The sequence below is a fragment of the Gouania willdenowi genome, chromosome 22 (assembly GCF_900634775.1).
Source record: "Gouania willdenowi chromosome 22, fGouWil2.1, whole genome shotgun sequence".
Classification (NCBI taxonomy): domain Eukaryota; kingdom Metazoa; phylum Chordata; class Actinopteri; order Blenniiformes; family Gobiesocidae; genus Gouania; species Gouania willdenowi.
Window position 1 is genome coordinate 15,173,706 of NC_041065.1, and position 21,047 is coordinate 15,194,752.

Below are 21,047 nucleotides of genomic sequence, written 5' to 3' on the forward strand. Positions count from 1 at the left end.
CCAGAAGAAAAACAAAACGCTACAAAAACTATGGAAAACATAAGATGAATTCATAAAATCATGAAAGAAACTAAAATAATGACACATTATAAAATGAAAAGAAAAAAAAAAAGATGCTAAAAACAAGTGAAAAAAAAAAAAATTGATAACTTACGAAAACAAAAGAAGTTAAAGGTGCAGTCCGCAATGTTGGACAGCTAGCATAATTTCAGCTAGCGCGTCCTCCTCTAAGCTCCACTCACTTAGCGCTTCATCTAAAGCCACACCCTGAAAAGCTTGAATGTGCAAGTGAAATGAAAAAAACAAATCTCACCAAAGCAAAACAAATAATTAACTGTCCAAAAAAAAAGGCAGCAACCTCGCGTTTCAGGCCCTTCAGATGAATCATTTGTGCTTGAGATGTTTGGGAACAGTGTCAGGAAAGAGAAATATAGGGGGGCGTGGTCAGGACGAGGCATGAAGGCATCTGATTGGTTATTGGTTCTTTCCATTCGGACTAAATGGCACAGATTGGTCAGAGTTTTGACAGGATACCAGCTGCTGCAGAGGGCTGACTCTTTTTATTCCTTTTTTGAATACGTAATGTATTTACTACTCCCAGGATGGAAGGACTGTTTTACTCATAATAACGGAAAGTGTTTTTGAGCAAAAACGTAGACTTCACCTTTAAGAAAAACAACAGAAATCATGAACATGCAAAATTTTGTTAAAAAAAGGAAAAATGTGTATTAAGGTACTAAGATAAAGTGAATATATGAAAAACACAAGAAAAAAAGTGAAGAAATGTGCTAACAAGTAAAACTGTAGGGAAAAAGAGTAAAATCTTAAAAAGAAAGTGGTGTGGTCGCCTATGGGTGACAGTTGGAAATCAGGGCAACAATGAGAAAGTAACTTTGTCTGAATGACGATTAATGACAGTGTTACGTTTGAGCCCCAAAGCAAGGATTTTCTAGTTGGTTGGAGAAACAGTCGGCTCAGAAGAAAAAGAACATGACTCCGACGTGGGAACAAAGGACGAGCGGTGCCAGAGTTTTTTCAGAGTTGGCCGGCTTCCTGGGGAGAATGACATCACAGAGAAGGTCGAAACAATGATCCGACAAATACCGCAGAGTCGGCCAACGAGTGACTACATGGACGAGAAAGTGTTGGGGCGAATGCAGAGCACAAGCAGGTAGCACTCAGTCACCAGTTAACATAACAACCTGTTCTACTGCAACATCACACAGAGACTAAGCCCTGTTTCACTCTGTCATCAACTGCAAACTAGTCAGTACTCAACAGCAGGAGAGTGCCTCTGCTCTCTTTGTATGTTATTGTTGTTATGTTGTGTCTTTGTGTTAATGTGAGTGTTTGTCTGTGCTGTAGCACAGGGATGAGAATCACGCATCACAGTTCTACTGTATCAAATAACTAGATCACTTATCACACACACACACACACACACACACACACACACACACACACACACACACACACACACACACACACACACACACACACACACACACACACACACACACACACACACACACACACCACACACACACACACACACACACACACACAGATTGAGAGTGGTGATAACTGCGTGTGAAACAAAGATTTCAGATTTGTGATCAAACATTTGCCCTGATGTTGATATCATTTAATAACATCAGACACACACACACACACACACACACACACACACGCACACACGCACACACACACACACACACACACACACACACACACACACACACACACACACACACACACACTCACAGTGATGTCATTAGTCTGAAAGCCTGCAAATGTTTTTAAATGTGTGTGTGTGCGCGTGTGTGTTTCTTTCTGTGCGTGTGTGTGTGTCAGGGAGAATATTTCTAAATGATGCAACATGAAGACAGACATAGAAACTGACACTCTGAGTTCACTACTCCTCTCAGACTTTTGTCTTCTTTTCCAAACAAAGTGGGCACATTTTCATCATCATCCCTGACACCCGCGGGTGGCACCACAGCAGGTTTACACACACACACACACACACACACACACACACACACACACACACACACACACACACACACACACACACACGCTCCAAATGAGCCAAAAGTGTTGAAATAAACTGTCTTTATGATATTACAGAATATACATATTACTGCTTAAAGAGAAAAACGATTTCAAAATCAGGAGGTAAATGCTCCAAATCAGTGAGGACATGGCTACAATGCGAACAACCAAAACAATTAGAAATAGTCAAATATTCCCCAAAACCGCCCCATATAAAATATGACTAATCAAAGTTAAAATCTTAATAAATCTAAAAAACCTTGTAAAGACACAGTTTTAATGGTGTTACAGTATTGCAAACGCCCAAACAAGAAATTCAAAGAGTCCTTAGATTAGCACAAACCAAAATAGAGTCAAACGGTCCCAAAAAACAAAGGTTCTAAAAGGTTTAGATTTATAAAAAGTGAAACAAGATATTTTAAAGATCTTGCTAAAGCAGCAGAAATGTAAGAAAAAAATCTGTTCAAAGTAAAATAGTTATGGCCAAATGAGCATAAATGCATTAAAAAGTGAATCCTGCAAAAAGATTTCATTAAAGTGCGTTAAAACTTGTTAACTGCAAAAAATACCAACTATAAACATAAACTACTGCTAAATCTGACATAAAATGGTAATAAATTACTTAAAATTATACTAAAACAGGGTTTAACTATAACAAAGAATTAAAATATTGCTGGTCGCGGAGGTGAAATGCTGCCAGAAATGAGCTAAAGTGGACTTAAAGTCATGCTAAAGCAGCCAATGCAATTCAATATGTTCAACACGCAGCTCATTTTTTTTTTTTTTTTTTTTTACAAAAATAGATTTAAAACATTGCTAAAACTACCAATAAAACAGGACAAAACTGACAAAAAAAATGTTTTGCTAGAGAACACAAGGATTGGCAGCACGGCCATTGGTGCCCTGTCTTTTGTTTTACCTCAATATATTTGTTTTGTGTGAAAAAAGAGCTGAAGAGGATTGTTTTGTAAAGCTGTTAGATATGGAACAATATCTTAAGCTTTTAAAATGGCAAAACTTGTGAATTCTATCATATGATCAATCGTTTAGTAGTTGCAGTAGTACCGGTAGTAGTTTTTATTCGGTCATTTCATTCCATTAAACATTAAACAAAACATTTCCATTACTTCATGTACAGCACGACCGAAGGGGTTTAGGCTGAAGTTAATACTTATTATGCCTAACCCTGTTTACAGACTTCCACGAGACAAAAACAATGGATATATTAACGGAAGCCCTGGGGAGGGACTGACGCCCCGCCCAATGAAAGCTGGACCCTGAAAAACGGAGCAAGTGGGTGAGAAAATGGATGAATGGATGGATTAATCAAATACTACAAGTATCATTTATTCTAGCCCTAGATTATTACAGTGAGATTATTAGTCACATTGACATCATTGATTAGTAAACAGAAGTGAGGCTTTGTAACAGAAGGGTCACCCTGACCACAGACGTGACTGATCCGGGGGTCACGTAATCAACATTCATGTCAGCATTTACAATAAAGACCCATCTGAGCATCACTACAGGAAATAACACACAGTTTTGGAGTTTTTTTGTGTATTTTTGATGTTGTTTTGTGTCTGAGTGTTTTCTTGTCCTTACAGGTGTGTTGGTTTTGGGGGCCCTGACGTGATCTGATATTAATGCTGATTTCTGTGCATTCAGACCATGTCGTTCCCCGTGCGTGGGAAAAAAATAACGAGCTCTGAAGGGAATGCGGCCTCGGGGACGGATCGTGGCTGTTTGACTAATTACCCACATTCATCACCGCCGGCTGCGACAAGTCAATTACACCTGATTGGAAACGCTTTACTTTGTTCAACATGGGCTTTTCCTGTCGGCTCTAACTCGCCGTCAAACATCAGAGCGGCTGATTGACTGCCGAGGGCCGCGATGACGTCCCGTCGGTGTGCGGGTGGACGGAGTGCGGGATAAACAGATTAGAGAGAGGAGTGCATTAGGATGGATAAGTGGGTTAGTGAGGACCCGGTGTCCTTCACGGGAGCCTCCCTGTGATTAATACTAGTGATGTCACAGACTGGGAACGGTTGGGACAAACAGGAAAACTAGAAACCATCAAACCCAAACCGTGAGGATGAGCCACATCTTCCATCGAGACGCAACAAACAACCACCAAAGCATTCACAAACACGTTAATAAAATTACACTTTGTTCTTTAGAGCAGTGGTTCTCAACCTTGGGGTCAGGACCCCATTTGGGATCGCGACACACTGGCAAGGGTGATGCCTTCAAGAAACTAAGAATAGTTTTTCAAAAAATTTCAGCCAAATTTGGATTATTTTTAACCTTTTTCTGCAACAACACCAACTTGCCATATTTGAAACTATTTTCTTCACTTTTTCTTGCCATAATTTTGCTCCTATTAATGCATTTTTGCTACATTACTTCAATTTCTGACATTCCCAATAAAATTTCAATGCATTTTTTTGCACTTTCAAACCCTTTCCACCACTTTTCCCACCAAATGTCACACATGTTGACACATTATTGTCACTTTTAACCTCTTTTCACCAGATTTCATGCTTATTTTTGCCAATTTAATCAACATTCAAGATTTGTCATGCCAAGAATTTTCCAGTTAAAACTAAATGCCAATACTGAAACTTGAAACCCTTTTTACATCCATTTTTGGCCACTCTAATTTGCAACTTTTACCCAATTTCTGTGTTTTTTTAAAATCCTAGTTCAACACTTTTTCCAGCGTTATTCCAGTATTTCTGCTTAAAATAATGATTTACCTCTTTAAGATGACTATATGCTATGGCGCAAATAATAAAGTTCCTGGATAACAGTGGAAAAAATTTCAGATAAATAAATAAATGTGGTTATCACAGATTCATAGAACAATGAACCATCATTTTTGCTGAATTAATGGATGGGCTCCCATTTATTCCCCCTTATAGATGGCTCTGTCTACACAGAACTGTTCTTCTATGTTCATGTTTCAACCACCTTCAGGTACAGTGGGGGTCCCCGGTTTCTGGCACCTTTCTGTTAGGGGTCGCGGGCTGCAAAGGTTGAGAACCACTGCTTTAGAGTGTAAAATTACTAGGAGCCAAATGTTTCCTCCTGAGCCACGGATTTGACTAAATTATGACTAAAATTAAATGCATGCTGATTGAATAAGCTTGAAGTTAATAGAGTGCTGGGAAAAAAAAGGACAATTCTAATACATATGCTGAAAATGGCAAAAAAATAGACTTTATAATAATGCTGAAATGGACAGAAGAATTATATATTCAGATAAAATGCTGTAAAAAAAAGTAGACAAACATTTTTAAAAGTCAAAACTTGACAAAGATGCATTTTAAAAGCCAATTAAAACTGCCAGGCTGTAAAAAAAAAAAAAAAAAAAAAAAAACAGGTGAAGCTCTGCTCGAAGGCATCAACATACCAAATTTAAATAAACTTAAACTGCTGCAAAAAGTAAGTTTTACTTCAATATCAGCACTTTTTTTTTACAGTGTACAATCTCTTAGTCAAATTAACGTACAACGCTGCTAGAGACTGCCAAAACACTTTACCCTTGAAAACAGTTCACATCACAAATACAAATTTACCAGATTAAAACTGCTAAAATATGCAGCAGGAGAGTAGACGTAAAATCACCTAAAACCATCAAAATATTACATAGACTTAAAATGCTGCATAAAGTAAAATGTTAATAAATTAGCTTAAAATGAAGTTAAATCACAGGTAAATAAGCCAAAACATTTCAAATCGGGTTACAATATGATAAAAATAGCAAAAATGTAGCACATTTTTAATTTGAAAAGCGGCTAAAGCAGCTACAATATTGTAAAAAAGAGTTAAAAACGCTGATAAACAGCTAAAACATTTGATCACGATTAGAATGTTAGGGAGGTCTGACCGCAGTGGGGTGTGCTGCCAGTGTGAACACCACATCTGTCTGTATTTTATGTCTCAGTGGGAGAAGTGGAACAGACACAGCGACTGAAAAGATCGGGAGGAGACAGACATTTCCAAGGCGAGCCTGTTCCAGGGCTGCTGTGAGTGAGAGAGCCGGGCTGGAGGAGAGCGTGGCGTTTACCAGGGTGTCGGGGTCACCATGTCCCCTCAGTATAATGGAAGAAGCCATTAGCCTCGGCAGCAGGCCGCATCATAAAAACGTCAGCCTCTACAAAGAGAGGAGACAGATCACAGGCAGAGTCCGTCTCCACTGCTCTAATTGACTGTCTCCACTCTGCCTCTCCTCCGTCGCTCTGAGCGGGAGGCTGATTTATACAAAGCGCTGCGGCTGTGTGTAACGCTAAGTGGATGCGATCACACACTCAAATAAAAAGGCTCTGATGTAGGCACACTGTCCACAGAGATGTCAGTGACACACGACAGGCGTGGCTCTCGGAGCGTCCACCTGCTTCAAAAGTCCCACACACAACATGTGGCAAACCCATTTCTTTGAGTCAAAACAGACAGGAATGACTGATGGAGTCAGACAGCAGTGAGGTGTGCTGTCGGGGTGACAGACGGCCCAAAAACCTTCCTATCACCAACCCTGCAGAGACTGTATGGACGGGTATGTGCGGGAAACACAAACTGTGCACGTAACCAAGAGTGCAAAACTGCAGGAATGTGCGTGCGTTTGTGTACGCGCGTGTGCATCTCTGACTTAGAGCATCACATGAAGTGTGGCATTTCGGTGTCTGGTGCTCCTGCATGCATAATGAATAACCAGGTGTCAGCGCGGGTCACACACACACACACACACACGGAGGCAACAGCCTGTCAGATACAGAGCCTCACACACTACCGGACGGACCCACAAATACTGTAAGCGACCTCGCATAAACTCACACATTAACACACACACACCCACTCGTGCACACACATACACACACAGTCTGCATGTCAGGATGCTCCAAAGGTCAGGGTTGTTTGTGTGGCGTCCTGCAGCAGATGTGGAGACTCTCTGACAGTGAGTCAAACCCTCACAACAGCAAAGTGCAGAAAAGCAGCTGATAGGTCAATTACAGCAAAGGTCAACAATGTGTGTGTGTGTGCGTGTGTGTGTGGAGGGGAGGGGGGGGGTCAGTGTGAAAAAACTACCCGTAGAATCAACTTCATAATATAGAGCAGACACATGGACCACAACAAACGGCCCTCAGTCGAATTAAAACAAATCCTCCAAATATTGTGATTCAGGAAGTTAGAAACACTATAAAACACAAAATAACTCCAAAAAACATACAAAATGACAACACAAATATGCAAAATACCACCTAAAATAAACAAAATGAGAACACAAAAACACAAAAATGCATTAAATACAAAGAACGACACAAACAAAAAAACAAAAGCACAGACCACCTCTAAGAGCCGAATCTCCTCTTTGCCAGATATTGTCAGTTATCTGGATCAGTGATTCTGATTATGGTACCATGATCATTCACTTTAAAAACTTGGAAGAGATTTATATCCCCATAAATAATGATATAGTAGGTCACTGTTCTAAAAAATTGCGATAAAATGCACAATCCAGATCTAATCCAGATTTAACTTAGTGGGGTAATGGAGAACCCAACCCGACATAACTGAGTAAAATTTGATAAAGATCAATGAGATGTGATATTTTTAAATTTCTCCAACGATGAGAGATAGGGATCTACGAAACTGATCCACAACCAGTATATTGGTCAGGATCTCCTCCAAAATTTTAATGGAGTAAGGTCTATAGTTCTGTACTTTTGACTAAATCCTGCTTACAAACATAAAAAACAAACCAGTAAGTGCTCACAAAGCGCAGTCCTCTACTATATACTATAGCAGTCCCTCATATTGCATTGAGTCACCTAATTGTTAGATTTGGGATATTGATCAAGACCATCCCCAAAATCTAATCACTTGTTCCTTATCCCATTTCAGATATTTCCATAAAATGTAATCAAAATCTGTCTTTTAGCTTTTCAGTTAGACTGTTAGACAAAAACCATGACCTCCTTGGCCCACGTAACAGCTTCAAAAAGACATTTAAAAATGACTTAAAAATGAGAAGATAATACAAAATAGGAATAGAAATATTACAAGGACACACAAAATGACAACAAAAATGCATAAAATGTCGAGAACAAAAACAAAACAAATAACTAGAAAAGCACTCGGAGAGCGCAGACCTCCACCAAGCAGCTCAAGCTCAGTTAACACGCTCCGGTCACGGTAACATAGCAAACTCAGGAATACCATGGCTACCTGTCAGCATTGGAGCTGTGTTACCCTGACTACCTGTCAACATTGAGCTGTTGACTGAGAGCACCAATGACATCATCAATGACAACATCAACAAGAAGTTCCACAGTGTGGATGGGAAAATGAATGGGATATATATAAATAAAAAACAAATATATATATATATATATAAATACACTGTATACATCTATATATTTTATTTTGATAGCCAGATCATCACCAAAATGTAATTACCTGTTCCTTGTCCCATTTATCAATTTTCCAAAAAATTTCATTCAAATCCATTAATAACTTTTCAAGTTATCCTGCTAACAGACTGACAGAATCAATGACAGATAAACAGAGGGTAAAACACAACCTTATTGCTTCTGCGCTTCGTGCTTGGCGGAGGTAAAAATTAGGGTATTTGGAAGTAATATGAAACAATTGCTTAATAGCCAGTCAGAAAATGCTCTAAAAGACGTGGATGGGACATTTTTCATCATTTGAGTCAAACAGCTGCATATCAAATACGTTGTTATTTCATGGGTTATTGTACACATACAAAACTCACACAAACACAGGCACACACACAAAGACAAACACGCACACACCAAGATAGTGTGGGACACTCGTTCATTAGCGTCGGTCAATAGGAAGCAGAGGACCTGCAACTACACAACTGTGTGTTACTTTGCGTCTCGTGTGTATTTGTGTAACTCGTTAGTGTGTGGTGGTGTGCACGTGTGTCTTGTGTGTTGTGTGTGTGCAAGTTTGCCAGGACATGACGTGTGTGTGTGCGTGTGTGTGTGTGTGTGTGTGTGGGTCTGTGTGTGTGTGTGTGTGTGCTCTCGCTACACAACAGCAGATGGCATCATTGTTGTGAACACTTTGAAGAGCCTGCATGCATTTTAATGAACACAACATAAATGTCTACACTACCCGTGTGTGTGTGTTTGTGTGTGTGTGTATACACCAAAACAGTACGCATCAATCACAAATTCCTGAAAAAAGCCTGTTAATAATAATAATAACAATAATGCATTAGATTCATATTGTGCCTTTTTTTGGTCACTCAAAGCGCTTTACAGGGCATTAAGCGTGCCAAGTTAAAATAAGTCATAAACTAGAAAATTATTTATATCCTTTGGTTTCATATTCCAGCTAAACCTGAACTATCAGTGTGTTACATTGTGGTCCTCAAATGTTCTTTAAACCTGACAGTGTCCTCACAAGAGGCATTAAAATCAGGCTGAGGAAAAACATTATCTTATCGGAAATCTGTGTGCGCATGTGTGTGGGTCGTGCATTTACCGTCATAGCAACAATGTGTTCACAGACAAACACGCACACACACACACACACACACACACACACACACACACACACACACACACACACACACACACACACACACACATACACACACACACACACACACACACACACACACACGAGGGCTGTGTACACACATCCATCAGAGCCTAATGCTCCCTTTGCTGAGAATCACTTAGTGCAGGAGCGAGCTGCCCCTCCCTCTCTCCCTGCCTCTGTGTGCACGTTCACCTTCATTAAGGAGCAAAGGTTTGTCTGAAGGAATGTAGTGAAATCTAAATACAAGAGCTGGGCTGACAGCGACAGCTTTCAAGCAATAACATCCATATGACACAAACAGACGGAATCTACTCTGAAAAACATGTGAACCCATGAAGCCATCAGTGTAGTTTGTGTCGCAACCTTGTGAGGCTGCTTTTTGCTTTTCATTCTACACAGAACGATATAGAATAATCGTGACCTTGTGTAATGAATGTGTGTCATATAGTAAGGTTTTTGCCAAAACTCAGCTTCAGAGTTCAACGCTCATCTATATTTGTTCCTGATGATATATTTTAGTGGTTAAGTGTTAAAGTATACAGTAGTCCCTCGTTTATCGCGGGAGTTACGTTCTAAAAATAACCCGCAATAGGCAAAATCTGCAAAGTAGTCAGCTTTATTTTTTACAATTATTATACATGTTTTAAGGCTGTAAAACCCCTCACCACACACTTTATACACTTTTTTCAGACAGGAATTAACATTTATCCCTTGTTTAAACACTTTCAAAGTCCAATCTTGGTAGATTTTAAAACATAACCCTGTTTTCAAACTTACAGGGCTTCAGAGTCACGCTGCTAGTGATGCCAAACGCCATCAGTCTTTGTTGACAATGACGTCACGTCAACATGGACACCGGTCTGTTCACCCATTCAACCATGGAGTAGAAGCTGTGTGTGACCACCTGGAGCTGTATGACACGGCCTTTATAACCGGGACCGGACTAGGAAGGATGTGGCGTGGAGGAGAATCAGCGAGGAGGTGGTAGTAGGTAAAGCTTCTCTCTGTAGCACTGAGCTAGGATAGCATTAGCCGCAAATCACAGAGCTTTTTTCACTGGTGGTGGTTTATGTTTGTGAGAGAAGAAAAAGGAGCGCTGCTCCTCGTTTCAGCAGGCAGTGAAACTCACCCAGTTGGATGTGTCGCTGGTGGGTGAATGCAGTATTAGCCAATCAGGACTCAGAAAAAAAATGCATCCAAAATTGCAGTGTTCAAAAAATCCGCGAAACACCGAGGCCGCGAAAGGTGAAATGCGATACAGCAAGGGACTACTGTATTGTCAATGGTGGTAATAAAGGTTTAAAAAAAAAAAAAAAAAAAAAAAAGGCGAACATCACCCCCTGTGGCTAGCTCATGTCAGTGCAGCTGTTTTTGTGTGTTTTGGGATGTTTTATGTTGATTCTCCAGCCATAAAGACAGTCTTAAACAGTTTGTGAGCTTCAATCCTTCAAACACTTCCCCATAAACTCTGAGGACGAGTCAAAACATTTCACTTTATGGACACAGAAGCACTCCGTACTTCCCATCACCCTGACCTCTCAGAACAAGTTCTCCCTTCCCAGAGCAACAGTGAATGTGTGCATGGGTGTAACCAGGAAGTTTCTCTGCTGATGGAGTGGGTTATGGAGTGGCACTAACAGCTGCAGTGAGAACGTTTCACCTGTCCTATCTGTCAAGGACTTCCTGAAGGAGCAAGTGGCCAATCACTGTGGAGACAGCTACTGTAGGACATGTATCAGCAAACACTGGGATAGAGATAAGCAGAGAAACATCTACAACCGTCCTCAGTGCAGAGAGACGTTCACACTGAGGCCTGTCCAGTTGAAAAGCACCATGTTGGCAGAGTTAGTGGAATAACTGAAGAAGAACACACTTCAAAAAGCGGCTGGAGATCCCAGCTAAAGATGTGTCCTGTAATTTCTGCACAAAGAGGAAATTGAAAGCCTTCTGGTCTTTTTTTTTTAACTGTGTGGCTTCTTAATGTGAAAAACACCTCAACATGAAGTCACTTAATTCAAAGAGGCACTAACTGGTGGATCTGTCCCAGATCTCCATGAGAACATCTACTCTCGTCATGATCTGATGAAGATGTTCTGCTGCGCTGATCAGCAGTGTATCTGTATTCTCTGCTCCATGAACCATCATAAAAGTCATGATGCAGATTTAGCTGCAGCAGAAAGTACTGAGAAAGCTGCACGAGAGTCCAGCTGAAACCCAGAAGAACATCCAGGACAGAAAAAGAGACATGGAGCTGCATTAAGACCATTCATTGATCAGACTGGGGAGATCGGGCAAGCAGATCTTCCCTTAGCTGCTCCATCTCCTCCGCATAAGACGCTTTGAGAGGTGTTTCTCCCTTCTTGTGATGTCTCTACATTACTATGACTTTGATTGCAGCACAAAGGAAGCATTACTTCCTGTCTATGCAGACAGTGGCAGCGTGTTAAACCCGTTGAGTTAAAGCAGTGCATGGAAGTCAGCCACATGTTACACTTCCTGTCCTCATTTACACTGAAGATTTCAGAGAATCACAGAGGATTACAGTGGATCCCAGAGTCCTAGTGGACTTGCAGTAGATTATAGTGGATCAAAGTGGATTGCAGTGAATTATAGTGGATCATAATCAGTATTGGGAATAACAGCGTTTAAGTATAACAGCACTACCCTTTCGGTAATTGAGTAATCTAATTAATTACTCTCCCCATCGTTACAACGCCGTTACCGTTACCGACAGTGAAATGTGGTGTGTGGATTTATGCACTGATAAGCTGTTACCTGACCCAGCAGTTCACTCTCAGCCACGATGAGACAGAAGCTGCAGTTACACAAGTAACGATGATTGGCTAAAGGTAGAAGCCAATCGGTGCCAGATTTCAGCTAAGTGGGCGTTGCTACCAAGCTCAGTGTGTCACAGGAGAGAGAGGACTAGATGTGAATGGAGCAGTCTGTTGATTTAAAACTGGCATTTACAGCGTGGAGGTACAAGCACTACTTTAACCTGCTTGCTGTAAAAGAAAAAAAGAATTCATGTCGAATGTACTTTATGTTAAAAAGTTTGTCATCTTCATACGTAAGTTATTCTACTCTAAAGAAACATCTCTCAGTGGCACACACTGCTAGTGGCCACAACAAATAACGCTATTAGGGCTGCCAGCGCTGCTAGTAGCAGGCCAGGTGACATCAGCGAAGGACATGGAGATGGAGCCACACCGTTAAAGCAGCAAAAACAATGGATTTAGACAGATTTAGAGTAATCTAAGCAAAACCAGGGCCTTCATTTATAAATGCAGCGCACGTACAAAAGAAAGCAAATGCCAATTATAAGCAAAGTTTATAACTTATTCAAAAAAAACTGGCGAGATAATGTGCGCACCTCCATGGCAGCTCTGACCCTGCAGTACGTACAAAATCATGAGAAACGGGAAACTCCGCCCCCAACAGGAGAAGGATGAAATTAAAGACTGCTCTGTGAAATAGATACATTTGTGTGAAATAACAGAACATCGCACATTTCACAATACATATCATATATTTGGCTATTTTTGCAAAAACTAAGGAGGAAAAAATGATACTGATGTCCCAGGGAGTGAGTGGCGTGCACATACCTACAAGTACAGTTTCATATGAATAATAATAAATTGTAATTAAAATCACATGATCATTGCGCAAAACTGCTGATCGATTGGCTTCACTCGTAAATACCCGCTGACCATTTATTTTTCCCCTCAGTCACAGTGTGACGCTCTGAGGCAACGCGATCTGCCTTTCTAATATTCGTAATGCGCACTGTGTCACCAACTTACACTCTCCTGCGTGTGTCCACCTCAACAATTAAATTCTCCACCTCGCATTGAGTGAAATTTGTTTTATTTGCTCGTTTTCCCCCTCGGTCCACTGTGAAATTCGATTAGTGAATATTCAATAAGGGCGTTCACCGAACGTTTTATGGACACCGTATGGGCGAAGTAAGGTGTTTCCTCACGTGCGACAACTTTCGAGTTGATTGTGATTTAAAACAGAAACAGGCGTGGGACGAGCGTGCGCCCTCGTTTATAAGTCTTACAGTTTTTTTGCGTATGCACTTCCTGGTTTTTAGCACACTCCAGCTGAAGTGTTCATACCTAGGCACAGTTTTATAAATGAAGCCCCTGGACTAGAAATTGAGTTTATGTGTTGTAATGTGTGTTCAAGGTTCGCCAGTGTTAATACAGTGGCCATCCCAACGCATCATTAGGTTTATAACAGGCATGAGCAGCACATGCAGCTCCCAAAACTAACACACAAACGACAACAAAAACACACAACTAACAACCAAAATACAAAAAATGACTGATTGGTCATTCTAATGAATGCTGACGTGAATGTTGGTCATGTGACTGTGGGATAAGACACAGTCACATGTCTGTGGTCTTATTGTGATAGAAGATGACCCTGTCTGGTTTGGAAAGTATGTGAAAGCTACAAGGTTAGCGCAGACACACAACCACACATCACTGTTGGGGGAAAGACCAACACGCAACAAATGAACCTCATCTACCTTTGACCGAGGTGTTGGGTGGCGGGCCTTCCATGCGAAGGTTCCACGGTGGGTCTCCTTGGTTGGCGAAGTCCCTCATCTTCAGATAGCTAATGGTGAGTCGAATGATGGAGGCCTTGTCCAGTTGGCTGGTGATGGCGCCCGGCAGCGGCAACATCTTGGCCAGCTCGTAAAACTCAAAATTCTCCTTCCCACGCCGCGACCTCGCTGCGTCCCTCGACTTCTCCTTCCTCAGAGCCTGCAGCCTGGAGGGACGTCAAGAAAGAACAAAAGGTAAGATGATCGATAGATGGACAACCGTGTTTGCGAAGAGCTTGTCTCTCAGATTTTACAGGGACGTTTTTATCTGATGCAATAAACATGGATCAGAAAAAAAAGAGACCTAATTTAGTAAGAAAAAAATCCCAATTTTCAAACAAGGAGCAAATCTATAAATGATAAAGATCAATAAATCGATAAATTAAAAAAGTAAATAATAAAATAATAAAATGAACCAAAGCTTTGGATCAAAAATGTGTGATTTAGCAGTAAGCCATAACTCTTATGAAATGGTTCCAGTCGACTCATTAGGAGTAAACTGTGATGTGTTGTTTGTGTGAGGAGGCGCTCTCAACTGGTATCAGAAAGTTATACCTAATAAACTGTACACGGTCCCAGTGAACACAATTCCAACTGGGAGCTGTTTATACACCTCAGTGATACGACCTGTCACTTCGTAGGAGCAGTGATCAGAATATCAAGCACCAATCCCAAACACAACCATTATTATAAACATAACTCATAGATACGAATAGGGAGATGGGACACAGTTCGGTTTGTAGCAAATCTCTGTCCATGGAAATAAACAGGACCACTATCACATCCAAGTGTCTAGTGGCTTTATTTACATCATTATAATGTATAATTTAATTTATATTATGGGAAAATAGCATCAAAAACAGTGTGTTTCTGTGTAACTGTAACCAAATCCACTGATACGTCACTGACAATGGCTGACAATGGCTGACAGTTCTACAATTTAATACAAACGTACTATTTTAACTGATAAATCATGTAATGAAAGATATATATGTGCTATCGATTAGATACTATTATCTATCTATTATATGTAATATATAGTATTATGGTATTTACATACTATAATATAATACAATATTAGATACATTTCATTACATAAGTATTGTTATTATTACATAATGTAAAAAATATAATATTTATATAGGTAAAAACCACTGCTTTTGATGTTGTTTTTCTCCTTGTTCAATAAACATTTCACTATAATAATGTAAATTAAACTACAGACCTTTTATTTTCCCAATACGCCTCAAATCTTAAATATTGTTAGATATTAGAGAATGTTTTATTAATGTGATGGATTTGGTAGTTGTAGGGCAGAGGCTGATTGCTAGGTGTAGTTAGTCCCTGGTAAGATGTTGGTGAAGCCATATACTGTATATATATATATATATATATGGCCTTACATACAAAATGATATGAACCAACGAACCAAAGAAAGGTTCACAAACCTTCCACCATCCCTACAGATCAAATGCTAATGTTAGTGCAGGGCTTTCTCAGGTACAGTATTTATAGGAGACGATATGAATCGGCTTTCCTGAAATTATGTACCCCAAATTATAATCTCAATTATAATAGTGGGGCGCGCCGTGACCCTGGGGAACATGCTTTTTTTTCTGTACTACAGTAAAGTGTAATTGCACTTCCACTTCTGAAGGGGGCAGTGGCGCTCTCATGTGTGTCAGTGTGTGCTCTATTAGAGACCATAGAGCAGGGGTTCCCAAACTTTTCAGTCCGCGACACCCAATATACAGTATATTCTCTTTGCCCTCAAGACGAGGGTAACGCGTCCGCTCTGGAGACATTGAACCTGCCTCCCTGTCTTAAAACTTATTAGGTTACACAATGGGGTCGTGTACTATAACCCTGAAATTGAATTATTCTTTGATAACAGGGTGTTTCCTTTTAAACTGAATCCAAAATCTTATTCAATTAGTACCATCTTGGAATCTTTGGAGGGCTTTTATTTGGAAACTACACATCAGAATGTCTTGAAACTTATTGGGTCACACCATGGGATCGTGTACTATAACTCTGAAGTAGAATTATTCTTTGATAACAGGGCCTTTCCTTTTAAATTTAATCCAAAATCATATGTATTCTGTCCCATATTTGACACTTTGACAGGCTTTTAATTTGAAACTACACACCGGAATGACTTGAAACTTCCTGGGTGGCAATATGAGGTGATGTACGTCCACTATTACTCAGAAGTGAAATAAGTGTGTGATAATAAGGGCTTTTATTTTGGAAATCAATTTTGAGAAGCTATTACCGTAAAGTTTCTATAATCACGTTCAGCAAAAAACTGTGTCGGCTGGCTTGACCGCAGTAATCACACTGATAAGACCCTTGAGCTTTTTCAGTGAAAACTTTTTGAATATTGCCAACAATCATCTCATCTACTTCAGTAAACTAGCGAGCACTGTTAGTATCATATGATATAAGGTACAAAAACATACATTAGCAATAAATAAACAGTCTGTGTTGCTGTCAGTTGCTTCATCGAGTTGTATTTTTGCAGCACTTGCTTCATGTTTAAGGTTGCAGGCAGTATCAGCTCCTCTGCTATGGTGTGAGCATTTTTACACTGAGCGATCTGTTATGCTGGTTAATTTGAATGCATTATTATTATTATTATTTATTGAGTTTATTTAATTTAATTTTTCAGTATCAAATGGTTAAAGTCAGTCAAAATTACCTGCAGCACTTGTACATGTGTATATACGCATCATTTATATTTATTATTATTATTATTATTTTTATTATTGTTATTGTTATTATAGTGTTTTTGTTCTTCGCACCATCCACCAAGATAAATTCCTTGTATTGTTTTTAAACTGTACTTGGAAATCAAAACTGATTATGAAAATGTTTATAGTTTAAATAGGGATTTAATTTTCTTTTAATTTCAGGCAAATTGATGCACTTTAAATCTTTTCTGTTACAGACTAAAAAATCATGTTAAAGTTATTCTTTGATGTAAGTGGATCTCTATTTCTTTTTTTGTTTTCTTGAATGATAAGGACACAATGTTGCAGAGGTGTACTTATAACAATTATATAGACAAATGATACTATTCGTAGTCACGCGGAGAGTGGGGGGGCGCAAATTATTTTCGTCTTCCTAGAGGGGGGCGCAACAGAAAAAAATTGAGAAACACTGAGCCAGTAGCATAATTTCAACAGAACTCACTGACGTTAGCTCAGGAGCTCTCACAAACATAGAGGTATCAACACTTAGACTACAAGTGAGCAATGGCAGTTTCTTCTGTCCTGAGTTACTTCTATTGGTGCTTTAATCTCTCATACACATGCACTCTACACCCAACCTGGCAAGGCAGCTCCTACAGCGTTTACTTTCCTTACTCACAGTGCAATCTCATTTCCCTTGTAGGGTTACAGACATTAAGGAGGCCGTTTATTGAACATGAATGAGAGGAAAGTTCAGATATGTGTGTAAAAATGTAAGAAGCAGACACTGCAGTAAACTACAGCCACCGGAAGAAATGGCTCAAGTACATGAACGTCTGACCATAATCTTAGCCCAAGCACTCGTGGTAATGTTTGTTATTACACAAGACTGGGATTATCCACACAGGAACCCAATCCAACCGCTCATCACAGCTGGGTACGCTCGGTTCTTCTTCATCTTTTTTCCTCTCCATCACTCTATCACCTTAGATCACAGCTCCTGCTCTCTCTTCTTCCACAACAACAGCCACGGCCGCGCTTTCCCCCCATCATCATCGCACGCCGCCGCAAATTAACTCTGCAATAAATCAGCTGCTAAAAACCTCTGTGGGCTCCACGCACACACACACACGCACACGCACTCGCACAGGAGACGACAGGTGATTAATTTCAGATGGAGGATGAAGGTTGGGGGAGGGGGAGATGGAGCGATAGTGGACAAACACAGTGACGGAGGAGGAGGAGGAGGAGCGGCGGATGAATAATGGCCGTCATCTGGCGAGAAGCATCATTTTCCTGCTGTTTGTCGTTTGTTTATCGGGAGCAATGGATGGAGCGCTGAGAGGGGGAGAGGAGGAGCGTCTCTATCGAGTCAAAGCATCACTTTCAGTTTAACTGTTCCTCATGATGGATGGTTATGAACTTTTTAATGTTGCAGTAAAATAAAAATCCAACAGCACCAAAACAGCCCGAGTATCAAAGAAATGCCTCTTACACAGTCAACATGCTACTAAAGTTGTCCAAACACAGAAAAAATATATCTAGAAAACCATTAAAGCAGCCAAAATATGGTTTAAATTGCGATAAAATGGACAAATAACAAAAATGAAGTCAAAATGCTAAAATAAACCTTAGAAGAGGTCAAACATTGCATTAATACATTTAGAAAGCAGTTAAATGAGCAAATACTGTGTGCATCTCACTATGGGATATATGCCTCCGTGTCATATCTCAAAAGCCCAATCTTATTATGCCAATCCTGGTTGGCTGGTGAAATGCATTCATCCGTGGCAGGTAGTCCTACCTACTATAAGTAAAGTGGGCAAAGAATTCAGCGCCATTCAAGTACGCAAACCTCTTCTCACTCATTCAGCAAGAAGGGCTGTCTGGTAGACATCTGACTCATATTACTCAGAGAACTGGGGTTATGTAAATATCCTATAGTTCTCATTCATAACATTAATATCAATATATGGGATATGGTAGGTCCCGTATTGCAGACAAGCTTATCACGCAATACACCAGCCCACAGGGCAAGCACTGTTCCGATCAGGTCAGGAGAACCGCCTGTGCCACAAACAAAGGGAAAACATCCAGCCGGTAAAACCAGACAAAAGTGAGGGGCGAGGACCAATTCGCCGCCGCTCAAATATCCTGAACAGACACTAACCTGAACAAGGCCCAGGATGTGGCTAAACTGCGAGCCAATAGGCGCCTGACTCGTATAAGCCAAAACAATCGCCTCCACCATCTAGTGTGACAGACGTTGCTTAGTTACAGGCTCCTTTTTACGGGGTGGATCCCAGGAGACAAAGAGCTGATCGCTCCTCCTGAAGCTCCTTGTCATATCCACGTAAGCGCTCACAGCAAATGAGGCCGCTGTTCATCCTGTGAGGCAGAGAAGGTCGTGAGGTCAACAGAAAAACTCAAGCACAACACCTTTGGCACAAAAGCCGGGTTGGGCTTCAGCACCATTCTCACATCGCCCGGAAAGTACTGAGGGCACGATGAGTGCACTGACATGGATGGATGTCCCTGACACGCTTAGCTGACGCTAAAGCCAGTAGCAACACTGCCTTCAGGGACCAAAACTTCAAGTTTCAAGTTCCATCGGTTCAAAAGGAGGACATTTAAGTCCCTCCAGAGCCACAGCCAAATCCCACCGCGGCACCAGCCCCCTGGACACAGGGAGGAGTCTGGGTGCTCCTTTCATAAAACGAATGACCAGCGGATGCTAACTCACAGTTTTATCCCCGAAGCCCACATAACAGGCAACAATAGCTGCCAGATACACTTTCACCATAGAAAAAGCCCTTCGTTTGTCAATAAGCTCCAGCAGGAATGACAAAATCACTCCCACAGAACACTGAAAGGGGGTGTGTCCCGCCCAGTGACACCAGTCCTCAAACATCCTCCACTTACAGTCGTACAAAGACTTAGTGGAGGACGCCCGAGCAATCTGTATGGTGGAAATCAAAGGTTGTGAGAGTCCCACAGCTGACAGATCACGCCGCTGAGCGCTATTGGCTTGGCAAAAGTGCTCTGGCCGAGAGTGCCGCAGCCTTGTAGGAGCGCGCCATTAGCGCTGACTGCAAGCGGTCAGACTTGGCGGTCAGGCTGGGTTTCTGGGGGACACAACAGACGGCTGGGGTAGCAGGTGTGCAGTGACCAGCGATTCCACTAGGGGCATATGGAGCAGGCCAAGGCTCTCCATAGCCTCACAGTCTGGGGATGAAGTGCCCAGTACCAAGCTCCTGTTGCTGAACAGCCGGTCCTTCCACCTCGTCCAGCAGCTCCAAAAAGACGGGGAGCAGCTGCTTCAGCGAATGGGCAGACAGGCAGTGACGCATCTGCAGACATCCAGCATGTCCGAACCGGGGAGAGGAAAAGCTGGTGTGGTCCCTTCAGCCCTCTTCGTGGAAGCGAAGAGAGCTCGGGTTTTGCGGCCCGAGCTGGGGTGACAAAGATGTCGTCCTCCTCTTTGTCTTCTGAAATAAGGAATTCAGAGGTAACGTCATCGTCGTCCCCACATTCCAAGTCAAAAATGTCCTCTCCGGGTGGAGGGATAAAGGCAATGTCGGACTGGGTACCCCAGCTGGAAATGAGTCCTACCGCAGGATCCCCACAGGGCACCGTCTCCTACTCCGCCATGGCAGTCAATGCCAAGAGGGGGAAGGAAGGGTCCCTGTTTGGACAGGCTGACTTGGCATGCCAGCCACCTAGGGAGGCTTTTCACCGTGAAGACGGCGCAGTGATGGCAGGAACCAGGGGCGCCCAGGGCCCGCTGGGCATGTTCCAGCCCGAGGCACCCTGAGCAGACCTGGTGTGTGTCCCGGTCAGAGATTTTGTTTCCACACCTACAGAGGCAAACCTCCGAGCCTCCAGACCCCCTGGTGTGTGGGGCCTTTCCCTCCATCTTCTCTTCTCTGTGCTGGTGTGCAGGCAGGAAGACGAGGTTAGCTAGTGCTGGCACATGGCTGCTAGCCAATGAACTAACGGAGGGCCGACACCCAGCGCCTGGCGACCGCGTGGGGTGGCGAGGTCGGTGTCATCACTGAGCCATCAACTGGTGTGGCGTTGAGTGAAGCCACACCACGGCCGAG

At 41.6% G+C, this 21,047-nt stretch overlaps 1 protein-coding gene across 3 annotated transcripts in view; it reads right to left on the reverse strand.

Annotated features, from left to right (window-relative positions):
• npas3 (neuronal PAS domain protein 3) overlaps positions 1-21,047 on the reverse strand; it is a 185,365-nt gene that overhangs the window by 91,713 nt on the left and 72,605 nt on the right. For all 3 annotated transcript variants that reach the window (XM_028437754.1, XM_028437756.1, XM_028437755.1), the window contains one exon: positions 14,174-14,418. In XM_028437754.1, coding sequence (XP_028293555.1) covers positions 14,174-14,418 — 245 coding nt within the window. The remainder of the gene's footprint in view (positions 1-14,173; positions 14,419-21,047) is intronic.